This window comes from Numenius arquata, chromosome 6 (assembly GCF_964106895.1).
Source record: "Numenius arquata chromosome 6, bNumArq3.hap1.1, whole genome shotgun sequence".
NCBI lineage: Eukaryota > Metazoa > Chordata > Aves > Charadriiformes > Scolopacidae > Numenius > Numenius arquata.
Genome location: NC_133581.1, coordinates 59203915 through 59222240, shown reverse-complemented (window position 1 = coordinate 59222240; position 18326 = coordinate 59203915). Strand labels below are relative to the sequence as shown.

At 40.9% G+C, this 18326-nt stretch overlaps 1 protein-coding gene across 1 annotated transcript; it reads left to right on the top strand.

Annotated features, from left to right (window-relative positions):
* The first annotated feature begins 610 nt into the window (after positions 1 to 610).
* On the top strand, positions 611 to 15873 carry SNW1 (SNW domain containing 1). Its single transcript, XM_074148413.1, has 14 exons — positions 611 to 653; positions 1692 to 1845; positions 4277 to 4438; positions 8445 to 8540; positions 8633 to 8739; positions 9571 to 9675; positions 9765 to 9834; positions 10520 to 10585; positions 11873 to 11989; positions 12318 to 12459; positions 12806 to 12902; positions 13716 to 13833; positions 14866 to 15029; positions 15110 to 15873. Exons 1-14 carry the CDS (start codon positions 640 to 642, stop codon positions 15312 to 15314), a joined length of 1617 nt encoding a protein of 538 aa, XP_074004514.1. The 5' UTR covers positions 611 to 639; the 3' UTR covers positions 15315 to 15873.
* Positions 15874 to 18326: the final 2453 nt, after the last annotated feature.

The window sequence follows — 18326 nt, the reverse complement described above, 5'->3', positions numbered from 1 at the left end:
AACTTGAGGCCGTTTCTTCTTTTCCTATCGCCTGTGACTTGGGAGAAGAGACCGAATCGTACCGTTGGCCTCGGCCCATCCATCCAGCCTGTCCAGATCCCTCCAGGGAGCCTTCTCACCCTCAAGCAGGTGGACGCTCTCGCCCAGCTTGGCGCCATCTGCAAACTTACTGAGGGTGCAATCCATCCCCTCATGCAGGTCACTAATAAAGATGTTAAAGAGAACCGGCCCCAACACCGAGCCCTGGGGGACACCGCTCGTGACCGGCCGCCAACTGGATTTAACTCCATTCGCCACCACTCTCTGGGCCCGGCCCTCCAGCCGGTTTTTTCACCCAGCGAAGAGTAATCCCGCCCGAGCCATGGCCCTTAGGGCCGCCCCCTCCGCCGAAAGGCCGTTCCCGCCCGTTCAGCCTCCCACCGCCTCCGCCCGGGCGCCGCCGGAGTGGAAAAGCGACGCCTCCCATGACGCATTGCGCTCTGCGCGCGCAATCACGGTGACTGCGACGTCAACCAGACTACATCTCCCAGCAAGCCGCTGGGCCGCGTGGCGCATGCGCAGTTTCTGCCACCGCCCTTTCCCCCCCCCGCCCGACCGCCCCCGCGGCCTGGCTCCCCAGAAGACGACGGAGGCGGCAAGATGGCGCTCACCAGGTGGGTCTGGCTGGCCTCGTCCGGCCCAGTTCGGGTGTCTCGTCTCCCCCCGGCCTGCTCGCGGCTTCCCAGCTGCTGTACGAGGCTCCGGCCGACAAGAGAGGCCGCACTCAGGGAGCGCCCTGCGGGGCTGCGGCCTCTCCTAGGCAGTGGGCCCGCTGGGCGGTGAGGAGGCCGGGCCGCGGCCTGGGCCGGGTCGGGGCTGGGGGAGCTGCCCTGCCCTGGTGGGAGGGGGTGTTTGGTACTGCCGCTGGTGCGGGGTTCTGCCTGTCTCGCGTGTTTTCCGCGGGAAGAAGGACCTCCTCCTTCCTCGGCTGGGTCCCTGGTCGGGTCCGTGGGGTTTTGTCGGGGTTTCCTTACCGGGAGCGGGGTTGAGAAGTCTTTGTTACGAGCTGCTGCGTCCCTCGCAAGACTGAGGAGCGCGGCTTCAGTGGCCGCCCCTGAATGCCGGCTTTCTCGGGGGTGCAGGCTTCCTTAAAAAACGCGGAAAAGGGCCCCTTAGTTTAGACCAGCTGAAAAATGGGAAGTCAAGAAATTGTGTTGCGACTAATTGGTTTTGGCCCGGAGGTATCTGGTGCTAAGGGGGGGCTTGTTGACAGATCTCGTTGTGGGCATTTGCATTGAAAGGAAGGGGGAGTCGTTGGCACTAGGGTATATTTTCTTCTCTTGCGTTGTAGTGGTGGAAAGAATACACAGTCGTTTGTGACATTCCCGTTAGAGAACTGGCATTGTCACATAGTCCCGTTCAAACAAGATGTTAATGTGGATGTATTTAGCATCAGATTTTATAGGGAGCTTCCAGAATGCTGAGACAGCACATGTTGCTTTTGTACCTATATAATCTCAGAAGTTACTGCAATCAGGTTTATGGTCGCAAAACTTAAATCTCACAAATTGTTTTTTAATGTGTATAGAGTGATTGCAGAGAATGTAATAACTTAGTAGTAGGCTCAAGAGTATTTCAGTGTAACTGAATCAAATAATCAGAATTAACTTTTTATGTCTTTCTCTTTTTGGTGGCTGTCTGTGGATGTGCAGTTTTTTACCAGCTCCAACCCAACTGTCTCAAGACCAACTAGAACTAGAAGAAAGAGCAAGAGCCCAAAGATCTAGGCAGACTGCTCTAGTCTCATCACGACGGGAACCTCCCCCATACGGTTACCGGAAAGGATGGATACCACGAGTGCTAGAGGTAGATATTTAAATTCACATTGTATTAGTGAGCAGAAGTAAACTCTGAACATCTTGAATGTAGCACAGAGTTGTGCAAAGCCTTACCACATGCAGAATTTCCATCCAGACTGCTGGGTGTATTTTTGGGTTGGGGCAAATTGTTCTATTCGCCAGATTACTTAAAGTGTTTAATCAGAACGTTATAAGGATTATTCCCTTCAGAGATTGTTGTATTGTAATACGGAGGTAGATCTATGGTCCTTTCATCTTACAGTCTGTGAAGGGCAAGGATCCTCCAACAAAGACGTCTGTATTGTTTCTGTGTCATTATTTGTTAAGTACGCATTCCAGATTATAGTTGGAATAAGTCAACATGTGTATATTAGAGAACAGAGTGGTCATGTGTATTCTGTTCTTAGCGTAACAAAAGATAGCTACTAGTGGGGAGAAAATTGTTAAGAGTTGGAAGGAGACTTAAATTTGTCAGGTATTAATTTTCAAAGTATGTTACTGGCAAAAGGGTTTTGGACAATGTTGTGTGTATTTGGCTGTAGTCCTTGTCAGTTTAACATAATTTCAGCTGGAAATCTTGAAAGGCAGAAGGGAAAATACAGGTGTATAGCTCTCATTACAAAACTATTTTAGCAGAGTTTCTCACTGTGAGCCACAAAACCTTGCAGATTTTGAAATGATACTTCACATAACATCTGAGACGTGTTGTTATGCATCGGACACCAGCGCTTTTGGGACAAGGCATGCTGTTAAGGTTTTGATACAGTATTTCATGTGTGATCCTGCATTGTCCCCAAATGCCATCCTTTCCTGAGCTAGTAACAGCCTTATTCTTGTTTATATTTGAGTCCCATTTCTGTAAAGATGGATCCAACTGTGTACCATGGTGATCCATTAGTGCTAGATAAGGTGACTTTAAATAGTAGATCCAGTGGTTCCCTAAAATAAAACATCTTTATCTAGGTTTAGCATTTAATAAAGCATCCAATCTTGGATTACTAAATTTAGTATTTTAGTGCTTATTTCTAAATGTTAGCAAAAGAACTTAAGAAGTCAGGTGATGAAGGTTTTGTTAAGGTTTTGTTAAGGTTTTGTTTCCAGCATCACTGGGCCACAAAGTGATGCACGCCTCAAAAAGACTGTTAAGGATTCCTTTCTGCCTCATAAACAAATGCAAATTATTCAAGGGCTGTAAGTGTTTCCAAAGCATAATGTTTGTCCAGTGGTCCTGCAATGCCATCATTGGAAGAGACAAAATCTGTTCTTAATAGATCAAGAGTTATGCAAAAAATTTTGAAGAGTGACTTACTTTTGTTCTGGCTAATATTTTAACATTGATTCTGTAACTAATTGTTGAATGTGGGACATCCAGTGGAAGACTTTAAATAACTGAATCTGTATGAGGATTTAATGAGCGCTTTAAGCTGACATAAGCATGTTTTTCTTTGGAAGGAAGTGTTTTCCTCATTTATTCCAGCCTCAGTCCGTGCTCTCTGTTGCAGTGGTGTTAACTATGTGGTCACATGGTGAACATGGAGGGAGGTCAGCCTACCTAATTAACCAAATCAGAGAAGAAGAGGAATGTATTTCTTAATCAGACTCCACATAAGCAGTGCCACTGCAATAGAGGGAGGGGGAGATGCTCGTGCTGCTTTCAGCAAATGTTTCCTCTGAAGAATTGCATTTGAAACTGTAGCCTGAAGTTGTTTTATGAATAGTACCAATTCTGTGTGCATCCTCAGTGTTACTGAGTCAGGATAGTCTGCTTTAAGAGGTCTTTTGGTTATCTGTCCATTAAGTGCTTTTACAGCAACACATTGAACAAGAGAGGAAATAAACTTTAAGAATATTGGGCTGTTGGGCGCTGGCCCAATTTTCAATGTATTCATACATCAGAGAAAGGAAATGGGATAGCTTGGCATTCGTATCATTGTAAAGCTATGAGCTACAGGCTTTGAAAGGAATGGAAAGCTTTTAACTTATTCACTTCGTTATGATGTGAAAAGCAACAAAAAATGAGTAGAAATTTTCATTAAAAAATTGCTGCTCATGTAATTTTAGTATTGCCACAGTTGCTTTATTGCAGAAGGTAAATTTTTGAAGTTCTGATTAGTAACTCACATGTGAATTAAATACTTAATCATGTATTGTCTGTAGCATGGTAGTGCCTGCGCATTCTAGTCAGTGATATGGGCTCTTGCTTTGTGCGGGGAATAATTACTGAAGATGTCTATGCGTTTCTGTGTCTTTCATTTTTAGAAACTGTAAGTTGTATAGTCTGTTGTTCTCTTACCAGCTAAAATAATCAGTTACTAGCACATTCTGGCAATGATTCATTTTGTTAAACTCAATCCACTCCTTCATTCCATTTCCCACGTGTGCAAATGTTATATCGTGTTTTTGTCTTTCAGTCATTCACTACTTCTTCTTTTGTGTAGGATTTTGGAGATGGGGGCGCCTTCCCAGAAATTCATGTGGCCCAGTATCCATTGGATATGGGCCGAAAGAAGAAAATGTCCAATGCTTTGGCTGTTCAGGTGGATGCAGAAGGAAAAATAAAATACGATGCAATTGCTCGACAAGGACAATCAAAGGACAAGGTATTTTTTCTTCAAATACGTAGACTGGCATGTATACCTGGAGAAGTTATATGTACACACTGCATGCCCTTCAGCTCATTGGTCTGGCATTAGCCAAATGGATTACATCCTGTTTTCTTACAGTTTAAGAACTGGGATAATGTTAGACATAAGCATTTTGACAGGGATCACTGTGTGATTCTCACTGTTTATGTAATTGAAAGGTAAGGCAAAAATGGTGCGAGTCTCTACCCAAAGCTTACTCCGTAGCTTAGCCACTGTCGTTAGAGAGCTCCCCAGTGAAGGCAAGAAACTGAAAACAGGCCTGAGCACCGGCAGCCTCATTTCATTGTATGGCAAGAGGGCAAAGACAGAAAACACAGTTCAGTTTTCACAGTACTACACCTTGTGTCTTGCTAATTTAACATTGGAAGTTTCTGGCTGCTTTCAATATTATTAATATTGTTGGGGGCTCTGTTTTTTTTTTTCCCTTTTTTTTAATTGTGGCAGAAATTATTGCCAGTGGTTATACTCCAGAATTTTTGTGCAAAGTTCATTGATAGCAAGATTCTCATTGAGTTTAATGGGAACCATCATTCAATTTTCCATATATGGTAGCCTTTCTAGAAACAAGCAGATGACACTTTATCTTGAAGTCCTAACGAGTATTGAGGAGACCAGGTACTTGGGTTTCCTAAGTCCACTTTGAGGAGTATTTACGTCTGCCTTTTCTGATGTAACAAAGTGGACTACATTAAAACTTTAATTCTCTTGAAGTTGGAGGCCAGAAAACTGACATGACCAAGTGTATGACCAGCTGCTTGTTATAGCATCTCCTGTAAAGAATAGGGTAATGCAAAGGAAATCTAAAGAGGGAGTTAACTGCTCGCATTTTGTAGCCGTATTTACCAGGATGGAAGAGATGTGTGGCTTTTCCAAAACTCGTCTATGTAGAACTGGAGTTAGGGTTTCCTAACCATAAGCTCTGCCCTCTGACTCAACTTGATTCTGATTGCATCCAGCTGGATGTAAATGCTGAGACTAAAGATGAAGTATTGTGATTCAAGGGGGAGTAAAACTGGAGGAAAATTAAATATTTGGAACAACTTCACTGGAAGTAGCAGAGCTATTATTGCTTGCTTTTTTTTTTTTCTTTTTTTTTTTTGGTATGAGATAGAAAGTATTGGCAGAGATGTCCTAGGGAGAAGTTCTTCAGTGATCTGTGTTGGGTTGAATAACGTGGAATATTTTCTGTAAGAGAGAACTTCTAATAGTACAATAGTACAGTGTCAGTAGGATCACATGCAGAACTTTCATTATCCTGAAAGCTGCAGTCATAATTCAAATTTGTCTTCAATCTTAATACTTAGAACTAAGAGAAACAGATACTTAGCAGCCTGCCAGAAATGAGATGGAGGTTCTGAACCTATTCTATGAGCTATTTGTTTGGTCTGAGTTAGGAAGCAAATTTTGCTTTTGCTACAGCTTATGGATTTTTTTCAGTTGAATTTAGTATTCTGTCGCCTTGTAGAGGCAGCTGTTCTATTACCCAGACCCTGTATCTAGATGGCTTGTCAGCACTGCAAAAGTAGAAGCTGCTGGCAGAAAGTCTGCTAGACACTAAATGCTGGATAACATTGACGAACCCGGATGCATGACCTTATGGATCCGAGGATGGAGTTCCGTTGGGTTGTCCAGATGAAGTATTTCCAGCATTAGCCATGTGGTTAGGTCTTGTGCTGCTGTAGATTCTTCCAATATTTTCTCTACTCACATGACTGAAAGCCGGGCTAAAATAATGCATCAATAATTGATATATTTTGGTGAGACTGATGCTATGTCCCCTTATTAGGAAAATAAGAACATATAAGTGCTTAAGACAGAAGAGAGAGTGTAATCAAGGAGTGGAACTATTTAGGTCCATTACTTATCTTCTGGGAAGGATGATTTTTCTGTGCAGGAGTTGGATTTCTTGGTGGCACAAGGCTGCAGCTTAGATGGTAAGGGAGAAAAAAAGAACCACAAATCTTACCTACTTTTTTTTTCCTCAAGATTGTGAATTCAATTGAAACACAAGAGAGAGTAGTTCCAATGTTGAAGGAACCCCAGTTATAGCAATGGAACAGACCAAGAGAACATGAATATAACTAAAATAATCAAAAGTATTCTTTACTCATCATGTATTTACCTTTGTGGTAGAGCTTGCTTTGAGAGCTTATTGCCAACTTTTTCTCTAGTGTGTGTGCCAGGCTTAATACCAGGTAATTGTAGTAACTTCTAAAATGTTATATGCTTCATATGGAAAAACCATTCTTTGACAAAGAAGCAATTCATTCTGCAGTGCTTGATGGAAGCTTCTTGATTTACACATAGGATTGATGAGCACGCTACAGGGCTGCTCTGGATATGTAGAATAAAATATGTTGAGGGGAGAGATTTGTGTGTTACAAATAAAGATATTTCTGTCAAGACACTTGAGTCTATTGGGTGTCTTGTGAAACTCTTGAGTGTGATTGATGTCTAAGTCCCACCATGAGCTACAGGATCTTACACAGTGAGTTAGGCAAGATTGTTCTCTTTCTCATGGCAGTGGTGTGCAGATTTCTATTTGCTGCGCCAGCCAGAGAGGGCATCATGTAGCTTTACCAAAAATTGAGCATTTCATTTCTGCCTAGAAGGCAGAATATCTGAAACATGTGCTTCCTTTTAAATTTCATAGATGAAAAACGGTAGTGAATGGGGATACAACAATATCAAACAATTCCAGTCTCCTCTTTGTCTTAGATTAGTAAAATGTCTCAACATTACTGTTAAAATAAGGTATATATCTAGAAGAACAACACAGTGCAACATCTTTCTCTGCCTGTCTGTATCACCTCAATAAGGACTCCAGTTAGAACATGGAAATGTGTCAAGTTTTTGATGGAGACAAAATTTTTTTATAGGTTCAGCCTTGTTTAATCTATGTTATGAATTTCTTCCATATTAATGCAGCTTTCCATTTGCATGCAGTACTTTAGGGTTTAAATAGTTCATGGAGCTCATTTGTACCTCAGTGTACTGTAGTTTTTGACTTCTGAGATACTCTGAGCTCTTGCAGCATACTTTGTTCTTCATGCAGCAAGACACTTGGACAGAGTTAATTACCTTAGAGGAGCACTGCTCTTCAGATGTCCTTCATTCGGCATGTGAGGAACAAGGATATTACTTATACTAATTCAGAGGATGAAAATTTTAGGAGCGAAGTCTGAGAAGCAGTAAATGGCTCTTGTGTGACAAATTAATGCTGAGGCTAAAGGTCAGTTTCATAGTTAGACATGCATTTTACAATAAACTTGAAATAATAGTTGTAATGGCTTCTAATCCTTTGATCTAAGACTTTCTGATGTTATTTTGTTGGACAAATGTGAAGCATTAATGCAATGCAATAAATTTTTCCCTGTAGCCATCTAATAGTGGTGTTCTTCTATTTAAAATTGGGGCTTAAAGCTACTGAGAGCTAGCGGTGTTGTATGAAGACTGAAGTACCTATAGAAGGGAAAGCGTCAAGAACTCATTTCTCAAGCATTTATTTTTGTCAACAAAATAGGAAATACAATGAAATGAAAAAAATCCAGATGCTGAAAACCACTTGTATCAAATTCTTAAGTAATCCTTGAAAAAAGAAGTACAAATGTGGGGTTTGGTTTTTTTTTTTTCCTGTCTTAGGGACCCTGAAAAAGGAAGAGAGTAGAAAGGTGAAGCAGGAAACTGGTGTCTAACCTCAGATCTGAGAGTGATTTACGTAATTATATTTAATCAAATTGCTTCTTTTCTTCAAGTTTTCCATGTGTAAAATGGGTTTGAGTAAATTCTTATTCTATGGGAGTCATTGAAGAATATGTAATTGTAATGCATTTAGAGCTGGATGCAAGTTCTCATTAGTATACTCATTAGTAAACAAGTATAAACTAGGCCTGAAACATTTCCTTAGATATATGTACATTTATTCGTGTTCAACAGCCTGATAAAACATAATGTCTTCCAGGTTATTTACAGCAAATACACAGATCTTGTGCCAAAAGAGGTCATGAATGTGGATGATCCTGAACTGCAAAGACCAGATGAGGAGGCAATTAGAGAGGTATTACGCATGCTGATGTGCACAGTTGTGAGTGGCATATTGTATGTCTTGTTTGTGTGATGAGATGCATCCTGTGCTATTTTTGTCTTCAGATAACAGAGAAGACAAGAGCAGCCTTGGAGAAATCGGTCTCCCAAAAAGTTGCAGCAGCCATGCCGGTTAGAGCAGCTGACAAACTGGCTCCTGCACAGTACATTCGGTATGTAGTGTTGGTGTGTGCGTAAGATGTTGTTATACATAAAATTGATTAAAATTGGGATATTACTTGAATTTCTGAGAGCAGAAATTCCTCTTGAATTCCATTCTTCTGGAAGTAATGCAAAATGGGCTTATGTGTTTTGAATTAACCCACTAATGATAACCTGGTTTGAAATGTGTTGAAATACGTCTTAACATGTCATGAGTTGTGGCACTTTGTGGAGAAATTACTGTTTTAGCAGCAAAATGTAGGTTTGTCAGGGAGCACTATTAATGGTGTTGCCCTGAAAACAGTGTCTTTACTGGGAGTTTCAAGGTAAGACAAGGCATGTAATAAAGTTCTTCCCTCATATAAAACGAGCAATCAGAAAGAATTGGAATTCCTAGGAGGATGATCCTCATTTATGATGATTTTCTGCTGCAAACACAGAAAAATTTCATGGCAGGGTTAGACTTGGCCTGAGGTGAATTCTGAAAAAAGTATGTGAAGAGGTTCTTAATAACCAGTAAGTAGTCACCAAGGATTCACAGATACGGGTAAAGAGTATTGTGACGGGCTCTGTGTACTCTGTTAGTTTCTTTCTTCTACTTCAGAATCTGGGTTGAAAGAGGAGAATATAGCCCTGGGAAGATGACATTCTGTCTGGTGTCATTGATTCTCTGCATTTGGTCCACTATCCTCTGTGCAGCCACCTGCTCCTGGTGTTCTCAGTGGAAAAATCTTAAGTTGGTGTGGATAAAACGAAAATTCAGTTAGAGCAGTGAACTGAGTAAAAATGGAGTGGGCAAGGAATAGCTGTGTGCAGAGAACTGAGCACTTTGTTTTATTCAGGTACACACCGTCTCAGCAAGGCGTTGCCTTCAACTCTGGAGCGAAACAGAGAGTTATTCGGATGGTGGAAATGCAGAAGGACCCTATGGAGCCTCCAAGATTCAAGTAACAAAAAGTTGTTCATGGAAAATAGAAGTGTGTGAAGTGTATTTCCATACAATATGCTGATTGTAATTGTTTTCTTAATTGTTCAGGATTAACAAGAAGATTCCTCGTGGACCACCTTCTCCTCCAGCACCTGTAATGCACTCTCCTAGTAGAAAGGTATGAAATGCCAGAGCTGTTCTCAGTTTTGAATTCTAGATGAGTTCACAAATTCTAATTTGATCTAGTTTATGTCTGTGCACCTTCACGTTCTTTTGATGTGATATTAAGTGAAAAACTTGGTGCCCAGTGCAGTTTTTTTGGTTTTTTGGGCAGTTCTGAAAGTAGCTCTCTTTTTTTATGTACCTTGTCAAAGGTTGAGTAGATTTCCCATATATTTTATGCAGGGCTGCGTTGCTGGAGTTGTTCACGGCAGGGCTTTGTTGACTGAGGCTTTAGCCTTGGCACACTGATGCTGCTTTTAGTCAACACTATTAAGCTAAGCCTTGGTAACACTAACTTGGATTAGCTCCTGAGAGATCAGTCTAGTGGTGGTTCATCAGTTTCCTCCAACCTGAACTGCCATTAAATGTGCAGGTGTTAACCAGCCGGCTGGGAGTTCTGGCCTGTGGGATGGGAGTTTAAGAAGACAGCTGAAAAGCTGTCCTGACTTTATTCAATGTTGGCAAAGGTACTGTGCAGAAACGCACATCTTATTGCCGCTAAAGAAGAGTCGGGTTTTTTTGTAGCAGTGCCCTGATCTTTGTACGCTATTTCAATAGTTTTGTAGCTGCCTTTGAGAAAGAAAACAGTATTTTCTTTTGCTGTAAATCTAAAGATGACTTTGCTGCTTCTCTTAAATCAGATGACTGTGAAAGAACAGCAAGAGTGGAAAATTCCTCCGTGCATTTCAAACTGGAAAAATGCAAAGGTAATTAAGTTGTCATAAATTCACCTATCTAATGTTGTGCTGTGCTGGGAGACTTCTGTGAATGATTTAAGCTTGAATAATACTGGTTTTAAACCTCTAGAGTTAGGTAAACGGGCTGCTTCCAGCACGGAGAACAAATGATTCTACAACTCTGTTTTTCTCTTTGGCATATAGGGGTTGTCAGATTGACAGGAGTATAGAACTGAGAGAGAATATATTACTTCATGGCAGAGATTATGCATTTTGAGAGGAAAATTGGCATTAGGTAAAATCCCTGTAATAGTGCAGCGTGTGGAATCAGAAACCAATGTCTCTGGAGCTCCCAAAGTAAAGCCATCTAAACTGAAAAAGGGAAGGGTGATTTATAAAGAACCAAGCACGTTTCTTTTCAATGCTGCAGTCCAAATTTCTGGAAAGTTCTCTTTGTATTCTTTCACTAATTAATTTTCATCACTGGTTAACTTAGTTATTTTTTTCTGTTCCTTGTTTAAGTAGGTATTTCCTGTCCCTTCTGATTTTTATCAGCCAGTGAGTTTATGTTCAGGGAGATGGGAGAATTTATAATTTGCTGCAGTAACTGGTCTAATCATTCTCAAACTTACCAAGCTCTTGTCGTGAGGCAGCCTCTTCAAATGGAGGAAGGAAAAGCTGCACGTTTGGATGTTATTTTTTTTTTTTTCTACCCCCAACACAGCTGTATAACTGGGACTGATGCTAATTAGTAGATCAAATTTTAGGTTACAGATGCTAAAACCAAAGCAAAAATTTTGTAGAGCTCACTAAAGAATCTTAAAATATCATCTATAAATAATTTTAGGCTTCAGCTTTTGAAAGCAAGAATTGGCATTTAGTGTCTTTATTTTGCTGGCAGCCTTGCCCCTTACTTTAGCATTTGGAATCAGGTAACATCTTAACAGGTATTAAAACAGTTTAGGGAAAACAATTTTGAAGCACAAATGGTAAAACAGCTTAGAGACTGGGAAAGCTATTATCTGTAGTTCTTAACACAAAGCAAAGAGTGGACTTCTGGAGATGAAAACTTATTATTTGTACTAAGATGTAACTTGAAGGGAAATTGTGATTCAGATTTGGGGGGAGTGTGGAATTGGAGCAAACCTTAGGATTACCTGGAATGAATTTGAAGTACATATAAAGGAGGTCCATCGAGGTGTATTAATGATGGGCTGTGAGTTTTGTGTGTGTGTTTTGCTTTCTTACACAATAAATGTTTGTTATTCCAAATTGAGTTAGTTTGTGTGATTAACTGCCTCTCTGTTTCCCCTCTAGGGTTACACCATTCCCTTAGACAAGCGTCTGGCTGCAGACGGCCGAGGACTGCAGACTGTTCATATCAATGAAAACTTTGCCAAGCTTGCTGAGGCGCTCTATATCGCTGACAGAAAGGTCAGGTGGTTGTTAAACTGTTTCGCTACGTGTGGTTTTACCTTCTTTGTATGTTTAATTTCCTTGGGAAAATCAACTGTGAATGGGCTACGGCTTTTTGATTTGTCCTGCTTCTTGGCTAACATAAGACATCGGTGGCTCAGTGTGGGTTAAATTATTGGAGGTGGTGGGTCATGTTTCTCAGCTCTGACAGCCGTGGCTGCCTGGCCTTGAATATCTTCTGTGGCTTAATTCCTGCCCTGTTTTACTGGAGAGCTCCATGACAGAAGATCTGCTTGCATCCCAGGCACTAACTTTCTGTCTTTTTCATGATGTCTTATGTGTGCAGGCTCGTGAGGCAGTAGAGATGCGTGCCCAGGTGGAGAGGAAGATGGCTCAGAAAGAAAAGGAGAAACATGAGGAAAAGCTCCGAGAAATGGCTCAGAAAGCCAGGGAGAGAAGAGCAGGGATCAAAACTCATGTTGAAAAAGGTACATTACTTTGTTATTAAGATGCTGTGGTTTTTCTTACCACTCTCTGAAGTGCATTTGGAGAAATAACCTGAGAAATTACAATACCTAAATATCAACTGTCATTTCTAAGCATGACTTCTGTTCTTCACTTCTTTACTTGATGGTAAAGTTTGAGGTTGTGGCATAAGAAAGCTGTGGTTTCCCATGTGTTCAGCTTGTTTAAAGCGTAACGTTTTAAATAGTGCTACAGGTCACTTTTCTTCTTTAGAAGAATACTGAATTGAATCACTGTGCCAATGTCTGGGGCATAGTTAATTCAAACTTCCAATATTTATCTATAATCAACAATCTTGCGTTTGTTCAGAGGATGGAGAAGCTAGAGAAAGAGATGAAATCAGACATGACCGGCGCAAAGAGAGACAGCACGACAGAAATCTTTCCAGGGCAGCCCCTGACAAAAGGTGAGTCACCAAAGAAAGCAGCTTTATTCCTGTAGTGGCCCAGTGCCCCACTGGGGAAACCGTTACACTGGGCTTCCTTTTGCTTGATGTGAATGCCTCAGTACTACCTTGTGGAGATATTCACTGGTACGAAGCACTGTTCATTCATTGTCTGAAATGGCATTACTGGGTTAGCGTACTGCGGTACTCTCTTCTAAATTTGGCATTTTCCAGATGAATGGAGGAGAGGGTGTCTGTTGAGTTTTGCGTGGGTTCTTCTTTAGCAGAACTTCAGTATATTCAGATTTAAATAACATGTTGACAGCAAAGGTTGAAACCTGGATCCTATAACTTCAGTGAGACCAGAGTATCAGTAGTGGCTTTGTTTCTTGAAGCTGTTCATTTGAAGTAAGCTTAGGTTTATGAGTATAGGCTGAAGTATCTTCTTTGCCCAAGCCAGTGAGATTTCTGAGCACAAATGGTTTGTGGAGGCTTAAAATCTCCAATATCTAAAAAACAGATTGCTCGGCCTTCCCAGAATATAATTACACTGGTTCTTGCAAAAAATATGACATTTTAGACCGAGTCAGCTTGATGTAAATTGCAGATAGTGGAAGGCAAATTTAAACGTAATGCCCAGCTGAACATAACTTTCCCAAATGTTTCCTGTGCCAAGAGATAAATTTTAAATGCTACCTAGTAAGGAAGGGCAACAGTCAGAACCTGGCTCCAGAACAGGCAAACTGTTAGCAACTGCTACAGGATCAGGTTGCAGTTGAGCATGTCAACAAATTTGGTTTACTGACCTAATAAAACTTGAAATTTTTAATTCAGGTCAAAGCTGCAGAGAAATGAGAACAGAGATATTAGTGAAGTTATTGCCCTAGGGGTACCCAACCCCAGGCCATCCAATGAACTCCAGTACGACCAGAGGCTGTTCAACCAGAGCAAGGTAAAAATACCTTTTCCTAGGTGTGTAGGTTTCTGTGAGAACATGCTTGTCCCTCCTTAGTGGGTATGGCCAGAATACCCACGGGACACTGGTCTCCTGGCTGGTATGGGTACACTCTGAAAGAAGGCTCTACGTAACTGGTTGGGAGATCTCCTTTATCCATAGCTGATGTGACAAAAATAGCATATTCTGAATGCATAACTGGATCTAAGTGTTTTTATTGTGTTTTTTCTCACTGGGGAGTGGGGAGAAAGAAGCTGTTCTGCCATCAGGCTGCAGTGACCCCATTTTCTTCTTCTGTACAAATGTACAATCTGAATAAGGAAAACTTGCTCCAAGGGTGAAGCAAGTAAATATTTCCTATTCCCAATATTGCTTATGTTAAAAATCCTTCTGAAGATATAAATAGTTAACAGCAATATTTATTTTCCCTGAACTTTATTCTATTCAGAGATGAAAAAGTATATTAGGCTTCAGAAAGTCCCTGAATAGACCTGCAGTTTGTCAGTAATTCTTTTTCACGTCTCCAGTGGAGGGCTTGCAGGCAGGAGGGAAAGCTGATGAATGAAAAGTGAAGAATGGGCAGGCACTTCTACTTTCAGAGTTTATATAAACCTCTGTGTGATTTGGATCAGTCAGTTTAAATCATGTTTTGCAAAAATTCTAAATAATACACACTTCTGTGTGGTTGTACTTGGCTGTTACAGACAGCTGTACTTGCAGGGCAGACTGAAACGATCCATTACTCTTAAACATGAATGGCCGGTAATTCTTTCTGTTGCTTTCTGGAAGAGCAGAATTGGCCCTGACCGAGGCTTGTAATAATGATTGTGTCATGTTCTCTGGCCTTAATCCCAGACCCAAAACCACTCATATCCTAATGAAGTGCTTGAACTCATCTGAAATCAATAGTAAATCACACAGTACCATCTCTATGTATCTGTGTGACACCATCAGTAGATCTTGAGGTTAAAATAAATTAGCTGAAGTTTTACAGACTCAGTTGTGTTACGCTGCTGTTGTTCTTCACAGGGTATGGACAGTGGCTTTGCTGGAGGAGAAGATGAAATTTATAATGTTTATGACCAACCTTGGAGAAGTGGCAAGGATATGGCCCAGAACATCTACAGGCCAAGTAAAAATGTGGATAAGGACATGTATGGTGATGATCTAGAGGCTCGAATAAAGACCAATAGGTAAGAAAATAAACCTAAGAAATATTCTTAATTAGTACTCTGAAGTTACAATCAACTGAGTATCACCTCTTCTTCTGCAGGTTTGTTCCTGACAAAGAGTTTTCTAACTCTGATCGTAACACCAGAGGGAGGGGCAGAGACGGACCAGTTCAATTTGAGGAGGATCCATTCGGTTTGGACAAGTTTCTGGAAGAAGCCAAGCAGCACGGTGGTTCTAAACGGCCATCGGATAGCAGCCGCCCTAAGGAACACGAGCATGAGAGCAAAAAGAGGAGGAAGGACTGAATGCCTCTGCTCCTTCAAAGGTAGAGAAATGGACTACAAGCTTGGACTTCACGCAGAAAGCATTTTTAATATCAGAGGGGGATGGCGTGCTAATGCAGCAGTTCACAACTCTTGTCGTGTGGATATATATACACGCATTAATTCTTCTACATAGGACAGCTGCCCCTGGAGAGTGGAGGAATGGAGACCACTTTGAAACATTTCAGAAGGGAGTTGAGCACTTTAGCAAGTGCTCTGACTTGACTGATTCCCTGTTGCCCAGCACCTCAGGGTAAGAATGTAGCCCCTTCCTACAGCTTTAGTTTTTGTAGGTAGCTGAAGCTTTTACTCCCTCTGTTAAAAGCTTTCCTGCTGTATGTAATTATTGTCTTACGCTGTAATGGATGCTGGGGAGTTTATGATTCAGTGTTTCTTTAGTGTGGCTATACAGTTTATTTGAACAAGGAGGGGAAACAGCTGGATTCTGTTTTAAAACAAATACTCATTCTTAGTTTCTCCGTAATCTTTATTTTAGTTTCCTTACATTTAGTGAAATAAAGCCTCCTTCCACTGCTCACTCACTTTGATTCCTTCTTTGACTGCGTCTTCTACGGGGCTGCTGTTTGAGAGCGAGCTGAAAACAATGGAAATTATTCAAATTAGATAGGCAAGAAGGTTTGGTATTTTTCATTTCAGATCTTCTAAAACATTCACATGGAAAGCAGAAGATGGGTTTATAACCGGTTCAGTTTCACAAGCCATAACCACAACTGCTTAAGCTCCTAACGGGAAAGCTGAATATAATTTGCACAGCAAGTGCTAGTCCTATGAGGCAAAATGCATCTTAAAAGCTTGCGCTTTCAAGTGGAACTAATAGAAGGTAACTGTCTAAACTGAGCCTAGAACAAAGTGGGAGAAGTGCTCGTGTATTTTGCTTTTAGAGAAGACTGCATTTTTTAAGACATGAAGAAAGCTAACGACTGCCTGCCTCCTGCTTTTTATTTCACTATAAAGAAGCCTCTTAGCTACGGCACCTCTTGTGAGAGTGTAGTCCTTGAAGCCTAGGCACTGAAGTGAATGTGGCGATCTTACAGCTTCAAGAATAAAAAGCAGCACAATAATTTCCAACAAATTGACACTAAATACTCATCTGTGCTATTCTTAGTACTTGATGACTGCAGACAGATAACATTCTGGTTATTTTCAGCCCAATTTATGAGGGATCGGCCTATGGCCTGGCTTGTCACAGTTTAAGACTGAAGTCAGCAAACTGCTCCTTAATTTCTGCTTCCATTTTTGCACCACAACTGTAACTTGCAGGCCATGCTCTCCTTAGGAATAGGTACTGAAGTAACCACAACCAGTAAAGACTTCTGCAGTGGTATGAACTGTGTCAAGCAAAATACTTGGATCACAGTCACCACACTGCATCCCTGAAGTCTCTTGCTAATTCATTTCACTCTTACCATCTCCTAGCATTGAGTAACTAATAAGAAATCTTCACTATCCTTCTGATGACTAGTTTCTTGTTTTGATACTTTCAAAGACATGAATTATCACGTCTGTTTTACCAACTTGCTTGTGGCTCATGGTTTCACTCTGTCCTACTAGGTCTGAGTAACCAGGTCAGCTGAAGCACACACAAGTCCACAATAAAATCCCCCTAGTAATCTGCCCAATTCAGGGACAGTACCAGGTACAAGTTTGTAATGATTTTGACATGAGACCTGTTAATTTATTAAGAGCTTTGGGCTGCCCTTGACTCACTGTCCTTTTATCCTTACTTCTCAATACCACTGCACACTAAATGTTTTGAAAGCTGTGGGGTGGTCATTTCTTTGCTGGAGTGAAGTTACAGTTGCCTGGCACTGACTGGTCAGTGACAGACACCTTTGTATGGGTACTAGACCAAAAGTTTTTAACTAATGGTGTACACTGTCTCTCGATACCATACACTAATGCACTGAGATTGCTGGTGTCCTATTTTTTTCCTTTACTAACATTTAAAATGTTAGAGCTGTTACATAACTTTAAATTAGCATAGCTTTTTTTTTAATCTTGACCACATGAAAGCAGACAGCTGATTTTCCCTGTACAAAACGAGCTGAAGAAAAAAAAAAAAAAAGTTTTCACTAAAGTTCAAAGTTTAGCTTTATGTTGTCATCTTCCCCCTGCCACCCAACAGCCAAATTCAATGTTGGAATCCACCTGCAGAAACCTGTATTACAAACAATAACTAGTTGTGTGGCAGTTCCTGAACAGTTTTACTGCATTCGTATTCCTTTAGCTTAGCACAGCAAGTGGTTTTCATCTTTGATCTGTGATCTCTGTGGTATCTATATGATCTCAGACCCGAACTATTCAAGTTGAGCAGGGAAATAAACAAAAATGTTAATGATTTAAAAAACATTAAAAGCATACTAAGTGACAAAATGCTTAACAGCATTTGGAACACGTATGACAATATTTTGGTGTTACTGTGTCCAACCAAAGGCAGAATTAAAGAGCTCAACTCATTACATTACTTCCATTAAAAGAATTAGCACATTACCTTGGCACCTTCAAGTATGTGGGAGTCCTTCTGAAACACATTCTGAACTTCTTGTGGAGTTGAGAATTTAATCCAGCAATAACGTCTGTGAAAGCCTGTATCTTTGTCCTAGTTAACAGTTTAAAAAAAATAAAATGCAATTACTGTAGAAAATATTCACAGAGGCTGTTAAAACTTGCTGTGGGTATTCAATTTAGCAATTCAGAAGTTATCAGAGAAATCAGGATGCTTGCTGTTTCAGAAGCTTTTTTTCACGCTTCAAGACATTTACTCTCACTGACAGCATGCGGGGGCCTACCAGAGGCTGTTCTGCATCCCTTTCTCTCAATTTGAGTCCTGCAATCATTAAAAAAATTAAGATTTTAAATTACAGTTGAAGACTGGAATAATGCATAGCCAGTTGTTTCAAACTGCAGTAGTTATCTGCTATTAAGCCAGTCACAACAGAACTGACATTTAAATGACTGCCAGATTTGAAAATA